This window comes from Mya arenaria, chromosome 13 (assembly GCF_026914265.1).
Source record: "Mya arenaria isolate MELC-2E11 chromosome 13, ASM2691426v1".
NCBI classification, from domain to species: domain Eukaryota; kingdom Metazoa; phylum Mollusca; class Bivalvia; order Myida; family Myidae; genus Mya; species Mya arenaria.
Window position 1 is genome coordinate 51,821,401 of NC_069134.1, and position 11,911 is coordinate 51,833,311.

Consider the following 11,911-nt stretch of genomic DNA (forward strand, 5'->3'; position numbering starts at 1 on the left):
CTGTCCCCTATCAGGACAATACCACAGTCCAGTAAACTGTCCCCTATCAGGACAATACCACAGTCCAGTAAACTGTCCCCTATCAGAACAATACCACAGTCCAGTAAACTGTCCCCTATCAGGACAATACCACAGTCCAGTAAACTGTCCCCTATCTGAGCAATACCACAGTCCGGTAAACTGTACAATATTACAGTGCAGCCGAGTAAAATGGTGTCCAACACAGCATTACTAGAGTCTACTAAAAGTTTTTCTTTTAAAAAATGGTTTTCAATTGCGATACTATATTCGAATAACGCACAAAGAGGAGTAACACGATAGTTTTTCGATTATTTATTGAAGTTTTCTCCCTTATATTTATCTCAACTTCTTTGAATGGCATATTCACATTTATTAAATGTATACAATGCAAGCTTATCGGGTATTTCTCATTAATCTAGTTTAATGTAATAAATTGGGGTTTCATATTCGTCACTTTATAATAACGTTGCTGCGATGTCAAAAATACTGCTTTATAATCGTGTCAATTGGTTTGAATTTATTTATTTTCGGAGAACAGTCGAAAGCAATGGTATTCACAGTAATTAATACTCAGTTTAGCCGTATATAAACATAGTAAATAACTTCATATCAGTTAACATTTGATAAAAATAAAAAAAAACTACGAAATTCATGATTAGGGTGTTATTTCAAATGAGGCTTGCCTGAGCTTGCGCATTGCGCTCTGCGCGGGCACTTCCGATTACTTGTGTGGGCGGAAAGCGCGTATACTAACGTCGAAGTCGCTCAGTGGCGCATTTCATGATCAGTGGCTCATTCATTGGAAATTTAAGGATTTAATTGTACTTAATTTGGAAATTAATTGGTGAGTAACGATTGTTTTTATTATTTTGTTCAATATAATTTCTTTTTATAGATTTGAAAGAATGGCTGCATTAAGGGCATCGTCGTTGATAGTTTATTTTGCATCATTTGTGGTGATTTTTTTCTAAAGCATATATATTAAAATACAACCTTTCAAAAAGGACAGATTCATGTGTTATTTTTATCAATTTAATAAAAAAATAAAATGCTTTTAGGTTGAACCAAGCCGTGTATTAACATTTGATGGCCATTGAATGAACATGTTTCCACGCAGATTATTAAGTAAACAAAGTTCATTGAATTTACTCTGATCGATACTCAATTTTATTGATAAATAATCGAAACTAAATACTCAGATCTGATTTATTTACACCGTGGAATAGGTAAAGCTAAACAAACATGGCGCACATAAGTAAAGCGATAATTTATGTAAAATGGTGGAGGATGGCTTAAATTTCAACAGAGTAAATTGAAGTATAATGTATAATTATCATCCGTGTTCAAAACAATACGGTAACACCAAATGGTTGTTCTAATTGTTCAGGAAACCGCCTCTTAAGACTATACTGTTCTTCATTCCTGCCTACATGTACGATTCTTGTTTTGTTTTGTTTTGTCCTTGCAATGAGTTTACATAAAATGGAATTTGACATGAAATTTGTTATTTATTGCAGAAAACGGAAATATGAAAACAAATCTGAAAATGCTTTATAACAGCCAAGATTGTATTTATACAAATTACTCTTCTTCTTCTTCTTCTTCTTCTTCTTCTCCTCCTCCTCCTCCTCCTCCTCCTCCTTCTCTTCCTCCTCCTCTTCCTCCTCCTCCTCCTCCTCCTCCTCCTCCTCCTCCTCCTTCTTCTTCTTCTTCTTCTTCTTCTTCTTCTTCTTCTTCTTCTTCTTCTTCTTCTTCTTCTTCTTCTTCTTCTTCTTCTTCTTCTTCTTCTTAACCATTCGCTCAGCCAAAAAAGAAACGTATGTATGTTAAATAAATGCAGGAACACAACATAAACGAGAGTCCGGATTCACATCCTTAATAAATCTACTTGATATAACCCCTAAGCAAATAAATCCAACAAGGATGCATGACTCAAAAAGATATGACCAACATTTAGTTAAAATCTACGACCAAAAGCAGCTTGGAATGACTTTGTACAATCTGCATCCATCACCCAAAAACATCCTCGAATAAATGATATTTGAGTATTCGCGTTTGACCGGCACTAGGCAAAACCTGACATCAAAAGCAACTTGTAATGACTTAAGTATGAATTAAGCCATTACACCCTGTGCAGATTAACCTAAAAACAATTATATTTAATTTTCCAGCTCCAGGGTCACTGCGATGCGCCGGTGATGTTATTTTCATTTGATAATTATACAGAACAACATACCATAATTGTCCAGCTATATGGCTGGAGAGAGGAATTCGTGGTTCTTGATTATTTATACATCAACTTCAGATATGGTAGTTAGAAAGATATGGAATTTATACGCGATTAGCATTAAATACCTTAAAGTAAAAACACGTTCAGTATAAATAAATAGTATTTCATTATTGTTTTAGGCAAACTTACAAAACTACAAAGATTTATGAACAACATGTTTATTGGTTATATAATAGGAAATGTCGACTAAAACTAGTAAGTATTAATCTGACTTTCATATATATGTTATTCTGTATACATAAACATAATAATTGTTCAAATATTACTCATATTCGGACATAAATATAGTATTCTTTATTATAGGTATATATAAGCTATATGAACTGTGTTTGTAAACATAGCGCAACATTTTAGTGAGCTATAAGTATTCGCCATTTGTGTGACATTTATTTCTATAATAATTGCATTTCTGGACTTTATTGAACGCGTATTAACCTGAGCTCACACTGGGGGATTCATCAACAGTTAATGAATTATTAACGGTGGGATTTGTCGCATACATAATAGCCTCGCATGAAGTTTCCTTGGTTATTCTGCGAGTAAATGACTCAGTAATGTGTCAAGCGTATTCCGTGCTGAAGGTTATAAGTCTTTAACTTGCACGAATGTCAATTTTATAAAAGCGTTACTAAACATTCGTTTCAGGTTTCTGTTACATTCTGCCCCGATTTCAATAAAATATTTTTAAAGAACTAATAAATCGTTACCCACGTACATTTCAACTTTATGTACTTGAATGGTCTTGCATCTGATCTGAAATGCAGTACATTATAAATCACTCTTAGACAAACTAACAGAAAACGATCCTTGATATTAAAAAAAGGTTTTTCAATCTTTATTCAGGACAAGCAATATAACACATTACTACTACTTCTAATAACAACTAATTCTTATACTACTGCTACTGCTACTGCTACAACTACTGCTACAGCTACTACTACTACTGCAATCACCACCACCACCACCACCACTACTACTGATAATAACAATTACGTTGTAACAATAATATAAAAAAATGTTTCTGAAATCCTGCCGAGGAAGCAAAAAGTAATGAAGCCCAAGAGGGATATAATTCTGCATTTCTTGTACAACTTATAAGTAAGCTCTATTGCCATATTTAGTATTCGTGTGTACATGGGAACTACGGATAAGACAAAACTTATATTAACGTTTCATATTCACTGTTATAGTAGTATTTACTGAGTACATTGTGGACCTCAGAGTAACAATAAATACATGATAAAAACACGATGTAAGGCGACCCTAGCAAGCATCTTTACATGTGATAAAACATCCATCAGGGCATCGTAAATCCTCGTTATATTGTCAATTACAGGGGGGAGCCAAAATGCATCACACATTACAACAATGTTTATTTTATTGCCTTCAATGACCAAGGACCTTTGTTCCCTGAATTGTGTGAGACTTTATTTCATTATTCATATCGTCTTTATCATTGTACTAGAAGTGGTTTGTAAGGGGAGGGAGACTATCACTCGACATTCTGTGTTTGTTCAGGCCTGTGTTCAGTAATTGCATTAATTACATGTAGTTTCATTAAGAGTATACGAGTGTTTTGCTGTAAGCGACGTATTATAAACATGAAAATACAATTTCATATATCATGTTTGCCAGGAATTCCCTTAAGAGTTGTTTTTGTGTATTTCTAATCCATCTTGGTTTGCTTGTTATTGTTGTAGTTTTCGTAATGTTCAAGCTTGAGATTGTATTTGTTTTCTTCAGTTCTGTATTTTATACGGATGTTTTAACGCCAATGCATCGTGTCATTTTTGAGTTTATTTCAATAGGGCAAGACTTTCTTTCAATCATTCTCCTTTCCCTTCAAAATATCGATTTTTCAATCAATCACCAGTGTCTTGGACTGTTTTCGAAAAACAAATCTGGAATATATATTAAACCGAAAACGATCAATTCTGTTTCCAAACATGTTACATCTGTTTTGGCATCACAGGTATACATATATTGTAACAATCTACCTGGCGAAGAAGCGTTGAAACGTTTCAAAGCGGGCTTATCAGCAATCTTGCGAGCCACGTGCCGTCTCGTGCACCGCTATCTCGTTTCCCTCCGGGGGAGGAGGACTGCTATCTCTGGTGTGCATCTTTACGTAGAGCTCTTGCAGAGAGCTTCTTCCATTACGTTTAGTTCTTTCAAAATATTGATTGACTTAACGTGTTTACAAGATTTCTGGTTTTCCTAGCTAAAGCTGTCATACATTGTAATGGTTGAGTGAAATGATTAAAAGAAAAGAGTCAAACATGTTAATGCACGTCCTAGTTTCAAAATAAAATAAAAAACAAATCGAAAAATGTTCATGCCAGAGTTTAGGGCCATGTAACCCATCATAGCTTTTGGGGGTGGCAGGTGCCCATATATTGGATTTATGGGGCGTTGGAAACCCTATTCGGGTTCGAGCGAATATATCACTTGGACAAACTTGACATTCATGAAGACACCATCACAAAATGTCTCTTTTTTCATTAAAATCGGAAAATAGACGCCTTTTTGGTACAATATAAAGATCAATGACCCAATATGGAAAAATATAGGGTCAGCGCGTGACCAGTCCTGGACCAATGGCGTTGCGTCATTTATGTTGGAGGCGTGATATATACGAGTATTGTCATGGGTAAATGTGTCTAGTTTGATTTTTTGTTTATGATAAATGCCAATTTTTAAAAGAAGACAGCACGACGACGACACCATTAGAATTTTCTATGAAATTTCCTCTTTTTTCCTCAAAGTACTAGGTTAAACTGTGTAGCAGTTGAGTTATTTCATCTCCTAAATGCATGTTTACAGTTCCGCTTGTCTTGAACGAAATTGACTGAACGCTGAACTATCTGTTATATTGATATCCAGGGAGTTAAGGCAATTTTCAAAGTAAATAATCCGGCAAATAACATAGCAATATCGAACCAAAACAAATACTAATATTCCAAGGCAAATTATTTATTGCAGTCGGTTTATGATACCAGTGCATATTGGACGAAAAATATGGAACTTTCGATTGGTATTATACTCAACGCATGGTTCGCATGGTTATTTCAACCATTGTTATTGATAGCCTCTATTCATTTAAAACAAATATAATGATATAACTACGAAAATTACATGGATTCTGGCTTCTCCTTAGTTTTATTATATACTTATAAACTCTCGCGTCTTATATCAAGTTTAACCAAGGTTTCACTTTGAAAATTGATCGCCAATGGCAGAGTTCCCCATCAAGTTCAGCAATTTGACACTATCTTCAATTACAGAAAGTCGCATGAAGTCAGTTTAGTTAATGACATATCTCGATATTTCCAATTACATCGTTCACGTCCCTTCGTGTCCATTACCTACATTGTTAGCCTGGGTAAATATATATACATGTATACCATCTGCCATAGTATATTGTCAATGTACAAATGGCGTATTTCGGTAAATTGCTTTCGGTTCTCCTGACATTTATTTTTATGCCATTTGATTTTTCTTTCAGTTGATTACCCTGGACATCTTTACGTGTTCTGTCCTTTGTTTTATCATGACGTGTTCTGTCCTTTGTTTTATCATGACGTGTTCTGTCCTTGTTTTTATCGTAACGTGTATTGTTATTTATTCATCATAACGTATTCTGTCCTTTGTTTTATATTAAAGTGTTCTGTCCTTTGTTTCATCGTAACGTACATATTTTGTCATTTGTTTCATCGTAACGTGTTCTGTCCTTTGTTTTTATCGTAACGTACGTATTTTGTCATTTGTTTCATCGTAACGTATTCTGTCCTTTGTTTCACCGTGACGTGTTCTGTCCTTTGTTTCATCGTAACGTGTTCTGTTCTTTGTTTCATCGTAACGTGTTCTGTTCTTTGTTTCATCGTAACTTATTCTGTCTTTTGTTTCAGTGTTACCTATTCTGTCATTTGTTTCAGTATTACCTATTCTGTCATTTGTTTCATCGTAACGTGTTCTGTCTTTTGTTTCATCGTAACGTGTTCTGTCGTTTGTTTCATCGTAACGTGATCTGTCTTTTGTTTCAGTGTTACCTATTCTGTCATTTGTTTCAGTATTACCTATTCTGTCATTTGTATTATCGTAACGTGTTCTGTCTTTTGTTTCATCGTAACGTGTTCTGTCATTTGTTTCATCGTAACGTGTATTTCCTTTATTTCATCGTTACGATGCAATTAAGTGTTATTTAAATTAATATCCTTTTTATGCATATAATAAAAATAAATATGGTTCATTTCAATGTAAAATCGCAATATCTTTCACCTCTCGGACACCAACCTTTGATGTTCACTCGGTGAAATATATTACTATCTTACACCGACACAAACAATTATCCTCTATGTGTTTCATGAAAACGGGCGTTGGTGAATAAAAAAATAGCAAAATAAACGGAAATAATCGTTGATTGGCCCTGTTTTTAATTGATATGAATTACTTGCAACCGTGTTTGAGTTTTTGTGTTGTTGACAACGATTTAATTTTGCCTTAAGCGATTAAAATTCGCAAGTATGTAATACACACATAGATATATCATATAGAGATTAATCAACAGGCAACCCTTACCTTGTGATTGATGGTTGACCATAAAACTGAAATATATTGCGTGTAAGCAACGTTTGGCAACTGTTTGGTCGTGATAAGGTTTTCAAGGCGTTTAATGGATAAGCATGTTCGCTCCTAATAAAGGTAGACAGTTTTTTCTCTTTTAATATTTTATTATTTCTTAAATTGCTAGTTGCTCAACAGTTTCTAATTCTATCCAGTTTACTTCTACAATAGCTAGCGGTACAAAAACAATCGAAATATGGAATTTGAGCCATAAATCTACAATTCCTTATGTCTAGAATTACATTGAATTTTGCATAAAACTGTTAAACAATGCAGTACTCACGTGTACAGTTCTGGGGCGGTATTCATAAAACTTCTTAAGCCATTTCTTAACTAAGGTCACTTTCCTTATTTTAAAATCTCTTCAGTTTTATGAAATAAAAACATCGGCTATGTTGGATCTAGAGCAGACGTTTGATTCTATGATACACGGAGGTTTTTAACTCTTGTGTAAGCGAACATGTATGACTAATTAAATTTCGTCTTGAAGTACATGTACTAAGCAAAAGCGATTTGTTGCCGACACAAACCTTACCTTTAACAATGTTCATATACGGCCAGTTCAATGGAGTAACAACATCATGACTTAATATTATAATTGAGGTGTCCATCTTGTTCTACGAGCTCCAAATATTTGAGGCAAATACTTAGCACATTTTAATCAAGCGTGTTTCCTGTGTTTTCAGGGTGGCACAGCGGAATGTCGCAGGAGATCTTGGACCTAGAGGAGTGCGTTCGTACGTATGTCAACGAGTTCCAGCTCGACAAGAGTCAACGGAAGGATGCAGACGACATCCTCTCAACCGATATCAATTGGCGCCATGTGCGTATTCACCACGGGAAAACCGAGTACTACGACCAAGTGAAACAGTCGACACCGAAAACCCACGTGCTCTTTACCGCGCATTTTACAAACGACACTGACCAGCCGCAGGTGTACACGTTAAAAACGGAACGAAGGACGAAGTCAACATGTAGCATATCAATGGAGAAATGTTACACTATTGGAATGAGTCTTGAAATTAAGCTGTGTCCGCCAAATCCAGTCATAGAGGCAAACGCTGGGTTCAAAGGTGAGATGTCAGTAAAGCGAGCAGACGCTGAGTCGTTTGAAGAAGAGCTCGTCTGGTCGGTCGATAACCAAATCAGCGTCCCGCCAAAATTCAAAACGAAAGCGGACCTGGTGCTAAAAGAGGATGAGTACACAAGCCATTTCAAGTGTGAAACTAAATTTGAGGGTAAAATTCACGTGACCTTGAGAAGCAAGCGAGACAACTCGCCCATAACGACCATTACAGCAGACGTACGGAATATTTTCCGGGCGGACGGTGGATTTAGAGTGGACAAAACCGGGGTTTATTTTATCTCCCAAGGGCGTTGTAAATGTAGGTTTGGAATTGAGCAGCACGTGAAACTCAGCCAAATAGCCCTCAAAGATGTTAGTGACGCTGACGAGAATGAAAATGTCGAATAAGAGAATACATTTGATTACATATCAATTTTTAATTTGCCAATAACATTTACGTACTAGATGTGTAGCGGGTGAAATGAATTTACATTCAATTACAATGTGATATTTAAGACATTGACATTAAGCGCTAATGTAGATCAACTTCATGGTAATTCATAAGGTCATGCATTTTGGGTGTAAGAGCATACATAATGATAACTTGAAATCAATAAGTTTTTCTTTAATTCTTCATCGATTGCATGTACGGGTGACAAACTGTTATATATAACCCCATCTGTCAACCAGTTATCGATGTGGCGAAAGGTAGAGTGGTATTGCACATTCCAAATGGATACGTAACTTACAAGGTCACGGGGTCAACAGCAAGCTCCCAGCTGTCAATTAACTATTCAATTATAGACCCATCATTTCTGTAGTGTGTCATTAAATAGCTCAAACGAGAAAAGGATGACATTGCATCTAGCGTGGTTTAATTGATTTTAAGCTTACATCGAATAAATTCTATAAACCTTGAGCAATTAAAATGACTACCATCAAATTACGAAACGTAAAGACTTTGTGGAGCAGTGTACACTGTCAAGTAGAGTGGATCGTTTTTTTTATATAAAAAAGTAGGAAAAGATAGAAGCTGCACCAAAAAGTAGAAGAAGCAGGGCCCTATTGAAAGCTTGTGGAACGTGTTGAGACCGTAGATGTTTTCAAACCAGAAAACATTAATAGAAAATCCTCTACATCGCGTGAGTGGAAGTGATCAGTTTTTACTCGCTAGAGTCTTTGGACATTGTCGCAAAAAGCCGCTAATTGTCTTCCAGAAAAACAATTTGTTGGGTTCCATTGATTTTCTTTTCCTCCAACAGGAACATATGACCCTAGAGACCCAAATTAACATTGTCTGAATATTGTGCGAGATTAAGTTTGCCACTTGTCTGAGTGAAATATTGCCATGTATCTTGATGGATCTTTATCGGCAAGATTTCCCGTACAGGTTGTTTGATAAGATACGTTTGCGGAACTTGAAGAACAAACACCCCAGTGTTGGAGCTATCAGAGGAGTTTGATATGTATATTGAGCTATATATTTTTGAGTGATAAAATAATTTTACCGCTAACTATCGTTCTGAAAATGTGATTTCAATTCTGGACACAAAATTGACTTGTTTAAGAGTTTGCACTCTTTATATTAAATGGTTGTTTGAAAATAACGGGCTTTCCTTTTCGGAAAAAATGTTAAATAATTTTATATACATGTATAAAGTTATTGTTTTATATTGAATTATATCCAGGCCTGCTGCTTCGTTAAAGCTGCACTCTACAGATTGTCAGTTTTTGAAACTTTAAAAAAAGTTTTCTCAGAATCGGCTGATTTGGGGATCAATGCCTTCATTTCAGTCATAATAGACAATTTTCAATATAACCATTCTCAAATAAACTGCCGAAAAGTTCAAGTAACGCTTTTATACATAGCACATAAATTCAAACTTAATAATGATAAATTGCGATCTGATCTTTTAATACTGGTTTCCAGACATTTACGCAAAAATGCCTCATTCCAAGACAATTTTTTTTTGCTTTGTTAAAACGATCAATCTGTGAGAGTCAGAGAGTGCAGCTTTAAGGAACTCGCTTATGTTTTTGTACCATTTTTCCCGGTCATGCATCTAAAAACAGTTATAGTATGACTGTTTACTCTTTGATACCGAAATTACAGAAAAAATCACTTAAAGTGTAAACTTATATTCTGGTTTTAGTGAGGTGCTTAACGACGCCGGTACAGCCAAGGAAAACTGACAACAAAACCTCACACCCACAAGGTCTCATACACAAACATTAAGGATAACTTAACATTTAAGCCTTTAGTTGAAACGCGTTACTAACACTTCTATATCGTGGACTTCAAAGAGAATATTTGAGCATATATCAACTGTTGCCGTCGGTATCATAGTTTTAACACTCCTAATGATTTGCCAAACTTTATTTCGTCATTCGAAAAAGGTGCATTTTTACAAAAAACATGAGCGAGTTCCTTTCAACCTTGTTTTACTTTGTTTATAAAATGATAAACAGAATGCTAACAATTTGTTATACAATTGTATTAAAACATGTATACACACTTGTATCTTGGTCGTACATCCCAGAGTAGAGAAGGGGGTCGCTGAGATGATCTACTATCAAAAAGCATCACAATATTTCTCAACTATCAAGTATCCCGCAAGTCAGTGCGGTATTTATTTTTTTCTTAAACTTTGAGCACGCTTCTTAAGTAGCGGCGCCAACAGCTTTCTGCAGTTTCTTTTTAATATTGAATTTAAGAAAATATTCAGCCAATGTAATTGCATTTGCTAATCATGTATGCGTTGTCGTAATAATAAATTTGTATTCGTATATTTTTTTCCGTGCAAATAAGGGGCATAACTTAATAATTGTTAAAGCCAGAGTGATGGGTCGTGCTACAATACATATATACTCACTGTAACAAGATGTGTTCATGTTTGAAGTTTCATATGAATATATTCATCTCTTGGTGATGGCCAAGGTTAACACTTCTGCCCGCTGATCCCTATGACCAAGTCTAAACCAATACGTCGACGTTTACTTGTGAAATAGACGAGCAAGGGGATCAGTCTCCAAGTGAATGAGACTTAAAAGAGACTTGCATTCAATTTTGATTTGCTGAGCTTGAGAAGAAACTAAATGAAACAAGAACCCACGAGGGCCTATGCTCTACTGGCATTGCTTGTTTGGTCATTTTCTATACAGAGCATTTACATATGGATAATAGGCAACACATTGATTCTTCGCTTTGAAGATATTTACGCAAAAACTGCTCGTTCCAAGAAAAAAAATAAAAAAAAGTTTTCAAAACGTTTAATCTGTTAGAGAGCAGCTTTAAAGGACCATAATTCAGTCACTCATTGGCGGATGTGGCTGGTTTTTCGAAAGGAACCATGAATGAGTCGGTAACTTACTACTGTATAAGTTATGTAAACACCGTTAATAAATGCAGTACTCATCAAAAATCAATCAACCCTCTTTAACAGAGGCAAGGGCGAAAACCTACAGCATTTTCTGCCACAGGTTGACACACTTAAGTGTAATGTTCACCACTTTAACAAAGGCAAGGGAGAAATTAAGAAAAACAACAACTGCATTCTCTGAATACAGGTTGTCTCTCTAAGTTTGGCTATAATAGCAATTTTGATAATTTCAAGGGCCATGCTCCTGTGATGCATGGGCGGATCTGGCTGGTTTAAGAAAGAAACCTAGCTCTCACCGATATCTAACTACTGTAGAAATTTGAATTAGATAAAATAAACTGCCTAAAGTATGAGGTGTATATGCCTAAGTGTTCATCAGTTATAGACCTTAACCTTTACCCACTGACCTCAAAATCAATAGGGATCATCTACAGGTCATGACCAGGACTGTATCAGGTTTACGACCTATACAGCACCATCATATACAATGTACGCTCTTATGGCCTTTAGAGCTAAAAAGTAACAAACATA

General features: G+C 35.5%; 1 protein-coding gene across 2 annotated transcripts; it reads left to right on the top strand.

Annotated features, from left to right (window-relative positions):
* The first annotated feature begins 712 nt into the window (after positions 1-712).
* On the top strand, positions 713-10,787 carry LOC128214664 (uncharacterized). 2 transcript variants are annotated; one of them, XM_052921242.1, is made up of 2 exons: positions 713-865; positions 7,621-10,787. In XM_052921242.1, exon 2 carries the CDS (start codon positions 7,635-7,637, stop codon positions 8,406-8,408), a length of 774 nt encoding a protein of 257 aa, XP_052777202.1. In that variant the 5' UTR covers positions 713-865; positions 7,621-7,634; the 3' UTR covers positions 8,409-10,787. The 2 variants fall into 2 exon arrangements, with proteins under 2 accessions (XP_052777202.1, XP_052777201.1); XM_052921241.1 differs by lacking the exon at positions 713-865 and adding an exon at positions 6,879-7,012.
* Positions 10,788-11,911: the final 1,124 nt, after the last annotated feature.